At 41.8% G+C, this 19750-nt stretch overlaps 2 protein-coding genes across 9 annotated transcripts in view; both read right to left on the bottom strand.

Moving 5' to 3' along the window:
- The window catches only part of FANCC (FA complementation group C), a 226300-nt gene extending 220257 nt beyond the window's left edge, over positions 1-6043 (bottom strand). For 2 of the 8 annotated variants that reach the window (XR_008656597.2, XM_063636219.1), the window contains exon 1: positions 5750-5992. The gene's annotated coding sequence lies outside the window, so the exon portion shown is untranslated. Of the gene's footprint in view, positions 1-5052; positions 5472-5749 lie in introns of those variants that run through there. The other 6 variants (XM_055271847.2, XM_063636220.1, XR_010120015.1 and 3 more) reach the window with 5 other exon arrangements.
- Positions 6044-10701: 4658 nt separating this feature from the next.
- The window catches only part of LOC129478490 (uncharacterized), a 28994-nt gene continuing 19945 nt past the window's right edge, over positions 10702-19750 (bottom strand). Inside the window, exon 3 of the mRNA XM_055270058.1 lies at positions 10702-10722. Within this exon, the coding sequence (XP_055126033.1) occupies positions 10716-10722 (7 nt within the window). The 3' untranslated portion in view covers positions 10702-10715. The remainder of the gene's footprint in view (positions 10723-19750) is intronic.

Raw genomic sequence — 19750 nt, 5'->3', positions numbered from 1 at the left:
CTAAATGTACATAACATGTTTATATCACACATAAAATGTTTCTGAATTACAAAAGCATCATTGGGTCTCTAAAGGAAAATGAAAACACAAGTCCCAGAAATCTGAAAAGTGAAAAACAGGGGTGAAAGATAATGAGAAGTACAGTCACATCTAAAGTCAGGTCATCTGGGAACCCTGCCCACTGGATGCCATAAGGTCGACCACAGTTCTAATCCCGTCCTCTTCTCCTCCCCTCCTAATCCCTGACCCCACTTTCCATGATAATCTATACTGTTTCTAATTTGCAAAGGCATGGAAAGGCAGTTTCATCACTTCGTAAAAGCCTACATACTCTCACACAAACGTGTCTTTTTGTCATGTGGAAGTGGGAGAAACCTTAGGATTCACTTTCACAATTCAAGAAAATGAACAAAGTACTCTCACCACTCATGATTTCTTGAGGAAGTTCAGAGCAAAGGTGATAAATCAGTCTGGGTCCAGTCAGTAAAAAGAAACCACATAATAATTTGAATAAGGAAAGTCAACTATAAAGAATTATTGTTGTTGTTGTCATTTTTTCTTTTTTAGAGAGAGGGTCTCACTCTGTTGCCCAGGCTGGAATGCAATGGTATAATCATGGCTCCAAGCAGCCTCGACCTCCTGGGCTCAACGATTCTCCCACATCAGCCTCCGTAGTAGGTGGGACTACAGGCAAGCACACACGTCACTCCCAGATAATTTCGTGTTTTCTGTAGAACAGGGGTTTTGCTACGTTGTCCAGGCTTGTCTCAAACTCCTAGTCTCAAGTAATCCTCCCAAGCCCTACGGCCTCCCAAAGTGCTGGGATTACAGGCATAAGTCACCATTCCCAGTCAAGAACTATTCACTATAACAGGACTGGAGTAACAAGGTGCTGGCTAGTCAGAAGTACAGAGAATTCTACAAAACACAGGAATAGCAGATATAAGGAGGAGCCGCTGCCCCTAGGGCTGAGGTGGATGCCCTAATGAAAAATACCCACTTCTTCCCAGAAATGGGATCAAGAACTTTTTGGAGGGAGCATGGCCATGGCTCACTGAATAGGAGAGATGTCTCTGTGGGTGCTGCACCAGCACAACTTGCTGGAAAACCACCTTTGGTAACTTGCCAGAAACCCATCCTCTAGGGAGGCAGGAAAAGGTGTTCACAGGGAGGTGTCCCACCAGAGGCTCAGTTACAAAATCACCTGAAGGGGATGCTGAGGTACACAGTTGACCACTGGCTGCAGCTGATCACAGCGCACTACAAGAGCCTGCTCTGGGGAAGATGCACACCACAGAAGCTGGCGCTGCAGAAGCACATATGCCAAGGACCCAGCGCTGGAGATGTGCACACGGCTGGGAACAGGTGCTGGGGCGGCACCCAAGCACGGGAGCCAGCGCTGGAGAAGCGGCACACCCCAAGGAGCTAGCGCGGGCAAAGCACACCCACCAAGAATGAGTGCTAGAAAGCCGCACACACTATGGGAGCTCCGCACTGGAGAAGCGTCAAGTGTGTGCATGGGAACCAGTGCTGGAGAAAGTGCGTGGGAGCTGGCAATGGAGAAGGCGCGCGCATACGTGCACAAGCTCGCTCTGGAGGAGTCACGGCCAGGCGCGCGCATGACAAACTTCACCGGAGAAGTCACACGCATGCGTGCACTGGAGAACCTGAATTTGTAATTTTAAATTTCCCTATAAAGAAATACCCACGAACTGATGACTTTGTGAGTGAATTCTATCAAATATTTAAAGAAAAAAATACCAATCCTTCACAAACTGAAAAAATAGGAGGGAACACTTCCCAACTCATTCTAAAATGCCACTATTACGGTAATACCAAAGCCAGACAAAGACATCACAAGACAAAATATTACTAATATTACTCATGAACATAATACAAAAATCCTAAACAAAATATTACTAAACCAAATCCAGCACTATGTAAAAAGGATTATATAACATGACCAAATGGGATTTAGAATGCAAGGTTAGTATAAATACACAATCAGTTAGTAAATCATATTGATAAAGGAACAAAACCAGTCATCTCAATAGATGCAGAAAAGCAACATTTCTAACATTTGTTCATAAGAATTCTCAACAATCTAGTAACAGAAGGAAAATCTCTCAACCTGATAAAGTGTGTTTATGAAAAACTTACAGCTAACGTCCTATCTAATGGTAAAGGATTAAATGTTTTCCCCCTAAGATGAGAAATAAGTCAATAATATACACTCCAAGTCTATTCAGCAAAGTGCTGGAGGGTCGAACCAGGTAAGAAAAAAATTAATCAGGCAAAAAAGAAATTAAAGGCATCCACATGGAAAGAAAAGTAAAACTGTCTTTATTGGCATGATGCTGTATGTAGAAAATCCTGTGTAATTCACAAAAAACTGGAAGTAATCATCAAGTTCAACAAGGAAGGTTGCAAGATACAAGATTAATAAGTGAAATCAAGTGTATGTTTATATACTGACAACAATCCATAATGAAATTTTAAAAATAATTCGGCTGCTCTACCTATGGAGTAGCCATTCTTTATTCCTTTGCTTTCTTAATAAACTTGCTTTCAGCCAGGCGCAGCGACTCATGCCTGTAATCCCAGCACTTTGGGAGGCCGAGGCAGGCGGGTCACGAGGTCAGGAGTTTGAGACTAATCTGGCCAATATGGTGAAACCCTGTCTCTACTAAAAATACAAAAATTAGCCAGGCGTGGTGACGGGCGCCTGTAGTCCCAGCTACTCAGGAGGCTGAGGCAGAAGAATCGCTTGAACCTGGTAGGCGGAGATTCCAGTGAGCCAAGATCATGCCACTGCACTCCAGCCTGGGCAAACAGAGCAAGACTCTGTCTCAAAAAAAAAAAAAAAAACAAAAAAACAAACAAACAAAAACAACTTGCTTTCACTTTATCAATAAAAAAATTTTAATGAAATTTTAAAAATAATTCAATTCACAATACCATCAAAAATAAAACACTTCAAAATTAATTTACAAAAGGGCAAAATTTGTACATTGAAAATTACTAAATATTGCTAAGAGAAATTAAAGAGCTCAACAAATGGGAAGAGATTCCATGTTCATGGTGAGATGGCAATTCTCCCCCAAACAGATATGCAAAATTAAATGCAATTCCTACAAAGTCTATCACAGCACGGTTTTTTGAAAAAAAAAATAACTGATACTAAAATTTATATGAAAATGTAAGGAACCCTGAACCGCCAAAACAATTTTGAAAATGAAGAAAAACATTGGATAACTTATACTACTTGATTTCAAAACTTACTATAAAGCTGCCATAATCAAGATAGTGTGATGCTGACACAAAAGGCATACAAGCCTCTTCCCGAGTCCTGTATTAAACTTGAGTTAGAAGATGCCAATCTTAAAATGAAGGTAAAACCATTGCCTGCTAGCCCCCAGTCCAACTCTGGTGGCCAATCTGAATTGTTATCAATTTTTTTTTTCCAGACATGGTCTCAGTCTGTTGCCCAGGGTGGAGTGCAGTGGTGCAATCACAGTTCACTGTGGCCTCGACCTCCTGAACTCAGGTGATCCTGCACCTCAGCCTCCCGAGTAACTGGGACCACAGCCCCGCATCACTATGGCCGGCTAATTTCTTAATTTTTTGTAGAGACATGGCTCTCTCTGTTGCCCACGCTGGACTCGAACTCCTGGGATCAAGTGATCCTTCCACCTCTGCCTCCCAAAGTGCTAGGATTACAGGCATGAGCCACCACGCTCTGCCTGTTATCTGAATTGTCTTTCCTTCTCCACTTCTGCATTTTTATTAAAACATTGCAGAACTTCCAATGTGCTTCTCCTGTATGTATTCTTTCACATTAAGCCAATCACTCAAGATCCATACACAAGACAGAGAATGCACATATCCCGGCCTAAAATAAAACTTTTAAAAATCATTTGGTGCTCATTTCCAGCCTGATTTGAGGCCCTACCACTACCAACTTGGAACTACCACTCATGTGAGTTTCCTCTGGCTCTCTCCATGGCCCAGATAATCAATCCAACTTTCTACTGGCCAGGCTGGCCTCCCTGTAGCTGGTTTTCGTAAACACGAAATTTGTATAATTGTTATTGGAATTACTTGCTGAAATATGGAACTGGTTAAAAGTATCATTTATTTTAAAATGTACTTGCACAGTTGCACATACATGCAGCAACACATCTTCCACATCCAGCCAATCAATCAAGTTAATGCTTTTAATTAGAGGACAGAACAAAAAATACCAATATAGAGCCTGCTTTTCTTTTCTGATGCCTTGGTAAATGTTTTTCGAGAAATCAAGAGAAAATATGACCGAATAAAGCAAAAATAAATTCGAATGTATAATATACAAAGTATAATTAGTCCAATTCTCAAGAAGCAGGATCTTTTACTGGGGGTAGTGGGTTGGTGAAAAAGACCTCTGATATAGCTAGGAAAACAAGTTCTTTTTTGATGCAGCCTTTCTTGCATATGAATAATGTATATGAGTGCTTATTTCCAGGTGACTCTGGTATAGCACATTACATTGAAACATCAATTTAAGTTTAATGTATAAAGCCGCAATGAACATGTTTTCTATCTAAGCTTATGTAATGAATGATCTCAACACATGGTAGGAATTCCATCGTTTGTAATAACCCTTGAGGGCAGTAAGGAGAAAACGATCTGTCTGAGGGCATATCACTGACAGTGAGTGACAGCCACAAAGAGCTGAAGTTGGGTGGCCCAAAAGTGCTCTGCTCATTTGATAAATGCTAAGTCAAATCACATCACAGTTTAGATGCATTAAATAGGGCACAGGTTAGAATAAAATCAGATGCCCAGGAGTTTTCCAAGTTTCAGATTAGAATAAAAGTCCAGGCACATACAGGACTTTGCTAGAAAACTCCTTGGTCTCTTCCCTTAAGATTCTGGTACCCAATTTCCCATGTTATAAAACTCCAAGTCTTTTCCCCCATTCGGTGCGATGGACACATAAGATCATAGAGGGTTCGTAGTTGTAAACGCACCCACCTAAAAAATTTAAAAGAGCAAACCAACAAACAGCACCTGAAAAATCTCTCACGGGCTTTGAAGACGACGTGGCCTGGCGTCCACAAAAAGAGTGGAGGGAAGACACTGGCCTCTGCGAACCCGCCTCCCTCCGGGAATGAAAGGCGGAGGGCAGAAGGGGTAACAGCCGCGCCCCGGGCTCCTCTAATTGGACCTCGCCCCTCCTGGCGCCCCGGCGACTCGGGCTTGGGGGCAGGGGTGTGAGGGGCGGGGAGGACGAGGCCAGCTGTAGAGGGCGACCGGCTCAAAGGGGCGAGATTTTCACGGCTCCCACGGGTCCGAGGCAGAGAAATTCACCTTTGCCCCTCTCCTTTGAAGAAGACATAGCTGCCTGCGCTCAATGAACAAAAAGAACCAAAACGCCAACTCCCGGCTCCCGCCTCTCCGGGGGCTCCCTTCCGCGCGACCCCAGCGCCGGCTCCCGCCCCGGCTTGCCCCGCCCCGGCCCAGCCCCGCGGGCTGGCACAGCCCGCCACCTCCCACCCCTCACCTCCCGCCTCCCGCCTCAGCCTTAGCCTTAGCCCTGCGCCGGCGGGAACCCCTCTCGCCCACCGCGAGGCGCGCCGCGCCCACCCACTCTCGCGAGCCTTCCCTCTTGCCCCTCGCCTCCTCCTCCCGCTCTCACTGCTGACGTGTCCGCCAGACCCCAGAGGGAAGCCTCCGCCCTCGCTGCGTTCTGCGGCTTGCCGCTTACCGGGTGGTCCTCGCGGGAGCTGCTTCAGCAGTTTGGGCAGTGGCGGAAAGGAAGCCACCGCCCGGGATCTGTGGCTTGAAAATTTGGCTTTGCCTCGTATTGGCTTTTTGTTTTGAGTTTTTTTGGAATTTTCCCGCGGTCGCTCGGCAGTGGAGCCGCGTGCGCGCGCGCACGCGCACGTGTCAGCAGTGCATTCTGGGGCCTGGCTAGCGGCCCCGCGCGCTCCCGGGGCGTCGCGGGAAAATTCCGACGAATCTCGGGTCCGTGGGGCGGGGAGGGCGCGGCCAGGGCTCTGACGGAAATGGGCCCGGCTGGGGCGGGCTCTAGGCGAGCGGAGTCGATACTGCTCCAGTGTTCCTGGTCTCGCGCGGAAGCCCCGGCGGGAGCAGGGGCGCTGGCTTCTTCCATATTCTGTTCAAAATGTAGGGGAGGTAAAATGGAAAGTAGTTCTTTTGAAGAGAAGTTGAGGCTTTGTCAACAGAGTAAAACCTCTAAAATAAGATTTTCTAACTGCGTTAACAATAGCAACAAAAAAGGCATCTTCAGTTAATGATTTCCCCGACCGTACATCAGTTCCATACAGTATTTGGTCGGGGTTCAAATCAGTTCAGCGCTGTACATAAACCACCCAAACAAATAGTAATAGAATTTTCTCCAAACTCCCATTTATGACAATGGCATTAGCTTGTCTTGGTGAATTTTTTATCTTCTGGAATCTGACGAATTAAGCTTTAAAATGTCTTAAATCAATGCCTCATAACCATAAATCGTAATCATAAAACGACAGCTTAGGTCGGGCGCTGTGGCTCACGCCTGTAATCCCAGCACTTTGGAAGGCCAAGGCGGGTGGATCGCAGAAACCATCCTGGCCAACATGGTGAAACGCCGTCTCTACTAAAAATACAAAACATTTAGCCGGGCGCGGTGGTGGGCGCCTGTAATCTCAGCTACTCTGGAGGCTGAAGCAGGAGAATAGCTTGAACCAGGGAGTCAGAGGTTGCAGTGAGCCCGAGATCGCGCCACTGCACTCCAGCCTGGCGACAGAGGGAGACTCCGTCTCAAAAAAAAAAAAAAAAAGCTACAACTTCACATATACGTTCAAAAACACACTGCAGGCAGGGTGCGGTGGCTCACACCTCTAATCCCAGCACTTTGGGAGGCCGAGGCGGGTGGATCACCTGAGGTCAAGAGTTTGAGACCAGCCTGGCCAACATGGCAAAAACCTACTAAAAATACAAAAATTAGTGTGTACTCCCAGCTACTTAGGAGGCTGAGGCAGGAGAATTGCTTGACCCCAGGAGGCGAAGGTTGCAGTAAGCCAAGATCGCACTACTGCCCTCCAGCCTGGGCAACAGAGCAAGACTCTGTCTCAACAAAAAAAACACCACAAAGCTGTGTGTGCTTGTAATAAAAATAGCTCTCAAGTATTTAAACATGTCTAACTATTCCTATAGTGAAGAAATACCTGTTTTACCAATGAATACTTTCAGAGACTAATTTGCAGAGGTTATACATTTATAAGTGATACAGTAAGTATATAGCATAGCAATAGCAACAATCTGTTTAAGAATTAAAGGTAGTTAAAAAAAGGAACCGATCTAGAGGTTGAGACAAAACTGGCAGAATCTGCAACTACATTAAGGAATTCGGTGTTTAAATCCATTCTTGAAACTATTCCCTGCCAGTTAAGGAAGTCGGTGCTTTTTGATTGTTTTTTAATTTTAGATTCAGGGGGTACATGTGCTTGTTTATTACATAGGTATATTGTGTAATGGTGGGGATTGGGCTTCTGGTGTACCTGTCCCCCAAACGTTGAACAATGTACCCAATAGGTAATTTTTCAGCCCTCACCCCCTTCCCACCCTCTCCCTTTTTGGAGTCCCCAGTGTCTTGTTATTCCCATTCTTATGTACATGTATACCTATTGTTTAGCTCCCACTTATGAGAACATGCAGTATTTGATTTTCTGTTTCTGAGTTTGTTCACTTAGGATAATGGCCTCCAGCTCCATCCATGTTGCTGCAAAGGACATGATTTCGTTCTGTTTTACGGCGGAGAGGTCAGTGTGTTTTTGATGTGTGCATAGTGTGATGTGGATAAATCAAAAGCAAGTCCTGGGTAGGGAAATACATGCCTGAGGGGCACTCATCGTGGCACCTTGACCATGAGAAAGTCACCCCTGTGGTAACAAATCGAGAGTGAGTTAATGTTTAAGTTCTGCATTTACCAGCAAAGAAAGCAATTAAAGTATGTATTTCTTTAAAGAAACTATCTATTTTGGTACCCACATCCTTTTACATATTTGCTGAAAAATCATTTTTAGTGTTTGTTAATGATTGATGTCTTGCCATATCCCAGTTTTCTGTCTTTTTAGTTCAGTGGTTAATAAAGAATTGCTAGGCTCATCCAACTTTGCAGTAAATGAAATGACACCATGTTTAGGCCTAAATTAGACCTAAATGGGAAGCATATATAGCATAAAGATCCAAACTTATATTTATAGGGATTCATTTTGCCTGGCATTCATATACATGGAACTATCTTAATAATATTTGAAGCAATAATGAGATGTTCACTTTGTAAAATGCCCAGAAAGTTTCCAGAGAAACAGATATTTCAATACAAACCCTCTTTTTAATTAAAACATAAAATTGATTATGGGTGATCCAGTTTTTGTTTGTGTGTGGGAGTGTGTGTGTGTGTGTGTGTGTGGTTTTGATTTGTTTGTTTTGAGACTGCATCTCACTCTCACCCAGGTTGAAGTGAAGTGTTGCAAACACAGCTCACTGCAGCCTCGACCTTCTGCACTCAAGCAATCCAACCACCTCAGTGGCACCAAAATGCTGGAATTACAGGCGTGGGCCACCAGGCCCAGGTATATGTTACTCTGGAACACAGTTTTGGTTGTAGTATAGAACCCAATCACAAATAATGTGGCAAAATGAAAAAATGGCCTATTCAGGTGAAAATTATTACATTGTTTACATTAAATCTTTACATTCTAGAGGAAAACAACTCAATTGGCTGAGTGCTGCAAAGTTCCTGACATTATCAAACCTTCCTTCAAAGTTCAGCAAATAGAATCAACTGTCTTAGAATCCACGTTGTGGAAGCCATTGTACCAAGACTCCTACTTCCAGAATTAGTTCAGACACCACCCACCTGGTTTCCAGCCCTTATTTGGCACCCCAACATTTAACATTATCTTTTCTTTATCTTTCTTTTTTTTTTTTTTTTTTTTTGAGACAGAGTCTCACTCAGTCGCCCAGGCTGGAGTGCAGGAGCATGGTCTCAGCTCAGCTCACTGCAACCTTTGCCTCACTGGTTCAAGCGATTCTCATGCTTCAGCCTCGCGAGTAGCTGGGATTACAGGCACGTGCCATCACGCCCTTAACACTGTCTTGTCCATGGCTTTGATATTTGCCTCTTGTACCTCAGTTGTGAATAATGCGTGTTGAAGTTTCAGGCACTGGGCTAACTCCTTGGCCTGGGTTATTCCCTTTGATTCTCACAGTGATCTTATGTAATCCACGGTGGTAATATTCCACTTTCACAGATACAGAAACTCATGCACAGAGCCATCTCTTCTAGTGGAGGGTGGAACCTGGCTTCAACTCCATTTACAGTGGCCTCTTACTTATAATGTTCTTGCCCCTGGCCCAGGCTGGTGACTTGAAAATAGGGTGAGGTGATCCCAGAGGCTTCTGCACTCTAATCACCACATTACTTTCCCATTAAAACATTCCAACCGAGGAAATGTAAGTTGAATTAGAGAAGAGAACAAGGAGAATATTTTTTGTGCCAGAAACACTTTAAGAAACGGAGCAGATAATAGTGAAGGGCTTTGATCTGCCACCCTGAAGGGGAAAAGATCAAGGAAGGGATGGCTGCAGGAGATGGAAATTCATGGAAAAAGGGAAATGTATTATAAATGCTGCATGGAAGCTGCCACTTCTACCCCGCCCCCAATATGCTCATTCCCTAGGCTCTGCTGAAAGAATGCACCTAGGAGGACATGTTTGTACTAGAGCCTCCATTACTAGTCACAGCTAATTGAACCAGAGATGATAGACTGACCCTAGCTGCACCAATCAAACTATTGCTGGGGAATTTGGAATTACAACACTGAGAGACTGTAACACCTCTATATAACATGAGCTAAAGCCCTCATACCAACTGGAGTTACTGGGGGAAGAAAAATATATAAGTAGCAAAGAAAGTTGGCTGGCAGAGAAAAGCAAAATGACGTTGAAAGGCTGTTAGTTATTCTATGAAAGAGAGGGGAGCTTCCATTCCTTATATTTTATTTTTAAGCCTAATTTTAAGGTAAACTGACTATGTATTTTTTCTGTTCTTAGTTGTCCACAAGATTCCCCCATATCCTTGCAACAGTCACCACTTTACCTATGCTGACTTCAGTGAGTTTCTCCCTCACTGCAAATCAAGCCCTGACTAAGAACCTGGAGGTGGCAGCTCTTCATTGTGTCACTGGGCATTCGCACTTTGGCTGAGCCTATTTGATAAATTAATCAATAGATACCTAATGTTAGATTACTATAGGGAATGAAAAATAGCTTTTCCATACCCATCCTAGGTTCATGGCTGAGGCCTCCATAATAAAAGATTAACAAGAACAAAGCATAGATGTTGCATGTAACTTTCCCATGACATAGGAACCTTCCTAAGGAAAGGAAAACCCAGAGCAGCTGTTAAACTTGTGTGTTTCTATGCCAGGTTTCACGAAGAGTGGACAGTTGTGGGGAGATACAGTTGAAGAAAGATGGGAATAAACTGCGGAGAATTTAGCAAGGCTTATTTGTTCAGATTTTTCTCTGTAACCCGTCAGTCTTCAGAGATAAGAAAGTACCTTTCCTGTGGAGATAGGTACTGTGGATATAGGCAGCACTTCTTACATGAGGATCTTAGGACCTGCTTCAGGGGAAGTTCAGAAAATCATTCCAAGGTTTTATGACCTGCATCAGGAGAAAGGAGAGGAGGGAAGGTGAGAGTGACTTTCCAGCTTCTGCCATGTTTTCAAATGTCAATGTGCTGTATTTAGGAGAAGCATGTTCTCAACCCAATCACTACAAAGCATAAAGCACAAAGTCTACACGCTGTGTGAAAGACACAGATCTAAGTATTTTAGAGTTGAGAGAAAGCAGGAGTTCTCTAGGTTTTGGATTTGGCGGGGGAGGGGGCCAGTAAAATGTCAATAATATTAGAGGTTAACAGAGTTAACAACTTTTTATTTGGTCAGATAAAGACCTTAGAAGAAAAAAGTCTGCCATAATTATAATTTCATTTTTTAAGAAATGTATTTTTAACTTTAAGACAAGATGAAGGGAAAAAGTCTCAACAGTCTTTTAAATTGAATAAGTTTTATCTCATGAAAAACTCATTACGTTGTTTTTATTCATCTCATTTTACCACTTCCTCCCCTTGTTAATATCAGAACACTGCTTTTACTTAGCATGGCAATATGCCCAATAAAAAGGACCACCTTCCCCAGACTCCATTCCGACTAGGGGCGGCCAGCAACTCAGCTGTAGCCAGTGAGAGAGAAAAGGTGGAAAGACAGGAGGCCAGGAGATAATTTAGTCCTTTTCCCCTCTCTCCTGCTTCCTACTTAGTATAAGGGCAGAAGGGCTTAAGTTCCCGTCATCTTGGACTATAAACAACTCTCAAGGATGATAGTCATGGAATGAGGATGGCAGAGCAAAAAAAAAAAAAAAAAAAAAAAAGGAGGGCTGGGTACGGTGGCTCACGCCTGTAATTCCAGCACTTTGGGAGGCTGAAGCGGGTGGATCATCTGAGGTCAGAAGTGTGAGACCAGCCTGACTACCATGGAGTAACCCTGTCTCTACTAAAAAAAATATAAAATTAGCTGGGCATGGTGGCTCATGCCTGTAATCCCAGGTACTTGGGAGGCTGAGGCAGAAGAATCACGTGAACCTGGGGGACGGAGGTTGCTGTGAGTGGAGATCACTCCATTGTGCTCCAGCGTGGGCAACAAGAGTGAAACTCTGTCTAAAAAAAGGAAAAAAAAAGAAAGAAAGAAAAAAGAAAAAAGGAGAAGGAAGACCCTGGGTTCCCAATAATCATGAGAGTTACCTGGCTTGCCTAACTCTGGACTTTATAATGGCAAACCCCAAATATCTGAGACAGGTCTCAGTTAATTTGGAAAGTTTATTTTGCCAAGGTTGAGGACACACACCCATAACAGGCTCAGGAGGTCCTGATGACATATGCCCAAGGTGATCAGAGCACAGTTTGGTTTTATACATTTTAGGGAGATATGAGGCATCAATCAACATATGTAAGATAAATATTGTTTCAGTCCAGAAAAGGCAGGACAACTCAAAGCAAAGGTGGGAAACTCGAAGTGGGGAGGGGGCTTCCAGGTCATAGGTAGATAAGAGACAAATGGGTGCATTCTTTTGAGTTTCTGATGACCCTCTCCAAAGGAGGCAATCAGATATGCATTTACTTCAGTGAGCAGAGGGGTGACTTTGAATAGAATGGGAGGCAAGTTTACCTTAAGCAGTTCCCAGCTAGACTTTTCCCTTTACCTTAGTGATTTTGGGGCCCCCAGATTTATTTTCCTTTCATATTTCCCCCCTTTTCTTTTTAAAAAATATTTTGGAGAAAGAATTTTAGAAGAAAATGAGGTTCTGGTCTCATTTTTGTCTGATCTCTCATGGCTAGCATGGTTTATTCCTAGATGGGTAGGTCCCAAGTTATTAGGAAAGTTCATTTTTAACAGGTTGTGAAATCTTACATTTTATGAAGAGAAAATAGGGAGAGGAAGGGAGCAAAACAACAACAAATGAAAGCACAATCTTGGAAAATTGGTATAGGCCATATGATTCTGAAGTCCATACATCAGTAGGTAGGTATGAAAGTGGATTATGTAGGTAAATAGGTTGCTGTTATTTTCTTCTGAAGCTTAAGTTGTCTAGCTTCAGTTTGCAGGGCTTTACAACAGTGACTCCAAATTAGGAAAAATGGGGGGGAAAAGAAGGAAAAAAATGAAAACATTATTTTGAAGACTTATAGCCAAGAAAAATTAAAAAATTAGAATTCAGCCCAAACTGTAGAAAATAATAAAAACTGGAAAACATTAGGCAAGACTCGAATGTAACAACAGGTGTACTATAGTTTTTGAAACAGAATTTTTCTCTCTCCAGTTTCCCATTTTTACTACAGCCAAATCATGGTAAGACTGATTTGCTTTATTACACTTGAACTGAAAATTTGTATACAGTGCAGCGAGAATAATTGTTTGTTTACATAGGCTTTTAAATTGCCTTTGATGGAAATTTGTTCCATAGAAGGAATCTGAGATAAGACTTTTTTAAAGCCCAGCCCAGCCATGGATTTGTACCATCAAATACCTATGAGTTGGGTGAATTTGTCTATTCCTGAGGTTCCAAGATAAACTTGGGGCTCCTGGGCCTGTCAGAAAGTTACATTCTTTACTTACCACAGGTCAGGAACCCTGTACAGGGACTGTGTAGACAAGGTATGAGGTCTGTTTTACCAAGGGGCTTTTATTGGCTCCATAAGTCAAGTCTGATTCCTTAAAGGAAAGCACATCATTCCAGTCAAAGTCTTGGTAAAATAACCAGTTTCTCAAATTGTGTGTTATAAATGAAGACATATTCTTATTGCACTTATGCAAATAACTGGATTGCCATAAGTTAAGAATATTCACAAATGGTTTCCAAATTCCGGAGAAATCAGGTAGAGAGAAACAAATATGTTCAAATTTTGTTCACAGAAGTGTATTAAATTGTTAAAAACTGTTAATAGCTCGGCCGGGCGCGGTGGCTCACGCTTGTAATCCCAGCACTTTGGGAGGCCGAGGCAGGCGGATCACGAGGTCAGGAGATCGAGACCACGGTGAAACCCCGTCTCTACTAAAAATACAAAAAAAATTAGCCGGGCGTGGTGGTGGGCGCCTGTAGTCCCAACTACTCGGAGAGGCTGAGGCAGGAGAATGGCGTGAACCTGGGAGGTGGAGCTTGCAGTGAGCCGAGATTGCGCCACTGCACTCCAGCCTGGGTGACAGAGCAAGACTCCGTCTCAAAAAAAAAAAAAAAACTGTTAATAGCTCAAAAAAAGTTTCTTTGACTCTAAAGAAACAAAACAAAGGATAAGAAACGTTTTAAGCAAAAAGTCAAAAAGATTACTTTAGTCTTTTATTAGTTCAGTCCATGTGGTTAATTTCTGTTCTGCTTGATATTCATAAACATTTCAGTTCTCCATGAATCCCAAAAGTTTTTCTCCTATTCTGATGTCACAATTTCCAAAGTTATCAGAAACTTATATTCAAGAGCACCTGTTAGAGTTTTATAGCTGATTATAAAGCCACCTTCTAAAGAGGACCAAAACAAGACAATTGTCTGTGGATGACAAAACGTTTTAGGGCAGCCATAGTCAAAGACACAGTTGACAAGGAAATTTGTTACCTCTGTGGCACATAATAATTTAACTTAATTATAATTATTACTGATAATGTACACTAAGTCACATCAGAATCATAGGCATTTCCCATAATTTTGGAACACATACCAATAACATAATTATACAAATACAGCCCAAAGAAAACCAAACACTATTTCACATTTGACAATGTTTTCTGTATAATTTTTATACCAATAAGCCAAATTATGTCATTTTTGGACTTTAGGGAACCTAATATCTTAAAGGATTAATCAGGTCAGAAAAAGACATAATTTATCATTTGATTTTGGAAAGTTTGTCAAATATCAAAGTTTTAAAACACTTGATATCGCATGTCACTGTAAAATAAGTCATTCATTTGACTAAAGTGATAACTCAAGAATTTCCAAAAAAGGTGAAAACCTTCATTCTTTGAGAGAGGGGACTTAATTTTTCAAACAATAAGTCCTATCCTAATAAAACAGCATGAAGTCAATTAAATTTTTTTCAAAATTTTATGAACAATCTATACGATTTTTATCTTATCTTGACCATAAGATATAACTTACATAGCCTTTAATAACCTTCATAACCTTTATTAAGGAGGCGGTTAATGCTTCAAGAAAACCTTGTTAATCTAACAGAGGGGTCCATATTGATGGTCTTGCATCAGTGTGCCTTTAACATTAATGGTTAATTTATAGAAAAACTGAACTTATTTTATCTCTCAAAATTGGCCCTTACAATCCCACACACCCACATCTTCTGCAATAGTCCCTGAACGTTGAGTTGTTGAATAGCTTTAATTTCTGGCCCTGTGTCTCAGGAATGCAGTTTATTTTGATTGACATTTTCTACGAGGCTTGAAGATGAGGCTTTAATTGCTGTATTTTAGATTTAGCAGGATTTAGTGTCTTCTTAGACCCAGGACTGAAAGCCCTGTAACTCAGTGTCAAAAGGACTTTAAAAGCCCATACAGAAAGATACAAGGATGTAATAACCTTAATTAAAAAATATATTTTAATCTCAGTTTTTTTTCTAAGGAAACCAAAAACTTAATAATAATGGCATAGGAATTGTTTCAATAAACCATGAAATCTGTTAGCCCAGTTCCTAAAAGGCAAAAGAGAAGAGCTTCTGCACTGCACAGAATATTATGTTGGAAGAAAACATTTCCCTTACACCTTTAAGAAAACATTGTTAGCATCAGGCCACAACAAAGAACTTGAGGAAAAAAAAAACTTATATTACCTGAAAGATGAGTTGGAGAGTGTTACTATATCTCAACCTTTAAAAGAGGAGAGAAAACCGAAAATGGCAAGGTGCAATAAAAGTTGAACTTCAGGTTAAAAAAAAATTAACATCTCTAGGCTGGGTGCAGTGGTTCACACCTGTAATCCCAGTGCTTTGGGAGGCCAACACAGGCAGATCATGAGGTCAGGAGTTTGAGACCAGCCTGGCCAGCATGGTGAAACCCCTCTCTACTAAAAATACAAAAAATTTGCCAGGCATGGTGGTGCATGCCTGTAGTCCCAGCTACTAGGGAGGCTGAGGCAGGAGAATTGCTTGAACCCGGGAGGTGGAGGTTGCAGTGAGCTGAGATTGTGCCACTGCACTCCAGCCTAGCAACAGAGGGAGACTCTGTCTGAAAAAAAAAAAAATTCATTGTTCTAACCAATTGTTTAGTGTATAAGTGGGTTTTTTTACATCAAGCCCCATCTCTAGAAAGACCACTACAATTTCCCTTTAATTAATAGACAATTTGATCATATAAAAGTTTTGGGTTTTTTTAAAATAAATCCTCTTATTGTGACTTACACAGACTATTCATGACATGCTTGGACTTTCTGGTTTGTCCTGAACATCCCTGTTTGTTAAACAACCAGTCATTTTATTTTAGGACTAAATTTACCATACAAGATTCTTTCTCATGTAAAATTATTTCTCTTTAAGCTTTCTTACAAAAAAAAAACTCTTTATTTTTATAACTTTCATTACATCTCTCTTATTTCCTGGCTCCTTTTACCTTGTTTTATATATAACATTTATATAAGGTTTGAATTAGAAAAAAATTGTTCGCCTTTTTAAAAAGGACACACTTTTTTGAAATAATGTTTTCCTATAGTATAGTTTTATTGGAAAATACCCAAATAATGAAATATCTATTATTTAATTTAATATAACTTTAGATTCTAAATTATGATGAGTTTGTCTGCAAGTATTTATCCCATTACATTTGGTTAATTATTGTATTTTGATCATTTACCTAGATATTTATGAAAACTACAATAGTCTTCGTTTAAAGTTATGGAACTGCCATTGCAAAATTATAACTAAGACAGTGAAAAAGATCTGACCTAACTGACTCCATCTTGCTTCTAACCTCCAAGCTGTTCTTGCTTATTCCTGGGTATAGGCTGAAGTAACTTTGGGAGGAACTTAGTTTACAGTTTAGCTTTGAAACAAAGATGATAATAGTCCTTTCCCAAAACAAACCTTACTGCTTGTGGACTAGACTGCCTAAAGTCACAAGATTCAAAGTTATGGTAATCTTACTAAATTCAAGATGTAGCTATTTTCATTAGACCTATATTTATGTCTTATTTATTAAAATTACAGCCAGGTGCAGTGGCTCACGCCTGTAATCCCAGCCCTTTTGGAGGACAAGGCAGGCAGATCAGTGGAAGTCAGGAGTTCAAGACCAGTTTGGCCAACGTGGTGAAACTCCATCTCTACTAAAAATACAAAAATTAGCTGGGTGTGGTGGCAGGTGCCTGTAATCCCAGCTACTTGGGAGGCTGAGGCAGGAGAATCACTTGAGCCTGGGAAGTGGAGGTTGCAGTGAGCCGAGATCAAGCCACTGCATTCCAAACTGGGTGACAAAGAAAGACTCTGTCTCAAAAAAAAAACAAAAATTACATAGGCAAAGATCATTCTGTCTTGGGCTGGATCTGTAATTTTGTAGCCCCTATGCCAAATTTTGACACCCTATAGTATTTGGCAGGGATAAGCATGAAATTGCTTGATTAACAAATGCAAACAAAAATGTATGCTGGCAATTCCCATTTCTAACATTACTTCACCAATAATTTCAAAGCTAGTTTATTTATTAAAAGATTTTACTTAAGTTATGTCAACTTGAAAAAGCATTTGACTACTCTTCTTTTTTCCTGATAAAGTATTTGGTTCAACCACCTTACTTTCTTAAGCCAATTAATTGGAGTTCCTTTATATATTTTCAGTAGTGAAACATTGTGTAGACAACACATAAATACATAGATGTGTTAGGCATGCTGATAGAAGTACATCTCATAGATTCATAAGAGCTTTTTTTTCCTATCTTAGACTTTCAAACTCTTTTTTCTTTCCTTTTTTTTTTTTTTTTTTTTTTGATTTTGAGACAGAGTCTCGCTGTGTCACTCAGGCTGGAGTGCAGTGGCACAATCTCAGCCCACTGCAACCTCTGCCTCCCAGGTTCAGGCGATTCTCCTGCCTCAGCCTCTTGAGTAGCTGGGATTACAGGCGCACACCATGATGACTGGCTAATTTTTGCATTTTTAGTAGAGGTGGGGTTTTGCCATGTTGGCCAGGCTGGTCTCAGACTACTGACCTCAGGTGATCCGCCCACCTCAGCCTCCCAAAGTGCTGGGATTACAGGCGTGAGCCACTGAGCCCAGCCTTCAAATTCTTGATAGCCTGTTTTCACTACCCTAGCCAGTTGTCAGCTAAATAGCCTTAAATTTGCATATTAAAGGAACAAACTCAGGTGAAAATCAAACAGCAAGATTTACATCATATGGTACAAGGAGAAAAAGTCTGGTGTGCTAGAGGGAAATTAAAATGGATTTAATTGCCAATTAAACATAAACTTATAGAAATTATAAAGGTCTTTTAAATACACACACACACACACACACACACACACACACACACCCTATAGCTTTTACTTCAGAACTTTTAGCCATGAGTTAAATACAAATTCACTGGCTTGCAAACAAAAAACCTGTTGGATTCAAACAGTGGTTTTATTTATTTATTTTTTTTTTAGATGGAGTCTCGCCCTGTCCCCAAGGCTGGAGTGCAGTGGCACAATCTTGGCTCACTGCAAACTCTGCCTCCCGGGTTCACGCCATTCTCCTGCCTCAGCCTCCCGAGTAGCTGGGACTACAGGCGCCCGCCGCCATGCCCGGCTAATTTTTTGTATTTTTAGTAGAAACGGGGTTTCACCATGTTAGCCAGGATGGTCTCGATCTCCTGACTTTGTGATCCACCCGCCTCGGCCTCCCAAAGTGCTGGGATTACAGGCATGAGCCACCGCACCCAGCCAGTGGTTTTTATCTTAATAGAAAAATAACAGCAGATTTAAAGCAGGCAGAAAATAAAATAGAGGAAAAAAGAATTTAGGAACACTATAGTTTGCAGATCGACCTTAGGGGCTTTTTTTTCCTTAATGTAATTGTGCATAGAGACCATATTAGTTCCATTTTACATAAACTGTGGCAAGTAGAGGTGCCATAAAATCTACAAAGTGCTCGAAAGGGGGTCATTCTCCTTGTTTTCTCCTCATTCTTATTGTTTCCCACTTCTTTTCTTAAAAGGAGGAACTGAGCTGTGAGCTGCAGGCTAGGTTTTTGCCTGGTGGATTTATAAGCGCTGCTTGTGGGCAGGACTCCACAGTGTGTCACCACAGAGTTGTTTCCACCCTTTCACGTGTCTCAGTTTCTCTCTCTAGACATCCCTGACCTCTGAGAGGGATCAAAATGCTGGAGGATCAGCCCTTATATGTGTTTCCTGGACAGGCCTTTTTTTTTTTTTTTTTTTTTTTTTTTGAGACAGAGTCTCGCTCTGTCGCCCGGGCTGGAGTGCAGTGGCGCAATCTCGGCTCACTGCAAGCTCCGCCTCCCGGGTTCACGCCATTCTCCTGCCTCAGCCTCCGAGTAGCTGGGACTACAGGCGCCCGCCACCGCGCCCAGCTAATTTTTTGTATTTTTTAATAGAGACGGGGTTTCACCGTGGTCTCGATCTCCTGACCTCGTGATCCGACCGCCTCGGCCTCCCAAAGTGCTGGGATTACAAGCGTGAGCCACCGCGCCTGGCCAAGACAGGCCTTTTTTTAAAAATTAATTTTTGTTGGGGATTTCCCTGTAGGGCCACTGCACATCACAGGGGATCAATCCCCCAGACACTTCCACGAGGCCCCCCCCCCCCATCACCTGGGGCACCTTTCAGCTGGGAGGAGCAGATGCCCTTTCTGTTTGGAACTGAAGAAAACTCAATCTCTCATTTACCTATGAAAACAACAGTTCAGTTCCTCACGCAAATGCGTACAGACAAGCTGAATCAAGATTAATTTTGAGAGAAAAAGCAATAGAGAAGACCCTTTAGAATATATCTCCTAATTAGAATTGGGATCCTTAAACACCTTTCTAGGAGAGAAATAAAAAACAACAGCTAAGACCACTTCCTGTAAACTGTGTTCAGCCACCCCTACTTTGTAGCTCTTGTCCGCCGTTACACACACCAAGGTCAAATCCTCTCACAGTACAAGGTCATCTC

This window comes from Symphalangus syndactylus, chromosome 3 (assembly GCF_028878055.3).
Source record: "Symphalangus syndactylus isolate Jambi chromosome 3, NHGRI_mSymSyn1-v2.1_pri, whole genome shotgun sequence".
Lineage (NCBI taxonomy): Eukaryota > Metazoa > Chordata > Mammalia > Primates > Hylobatidae > Symphalangus > Symphalangus syndactylus.
Note: the sequence above shows the minus strand (reverse complement) of the source record. Positions and strands in the feature narration are given on the sequence as shown.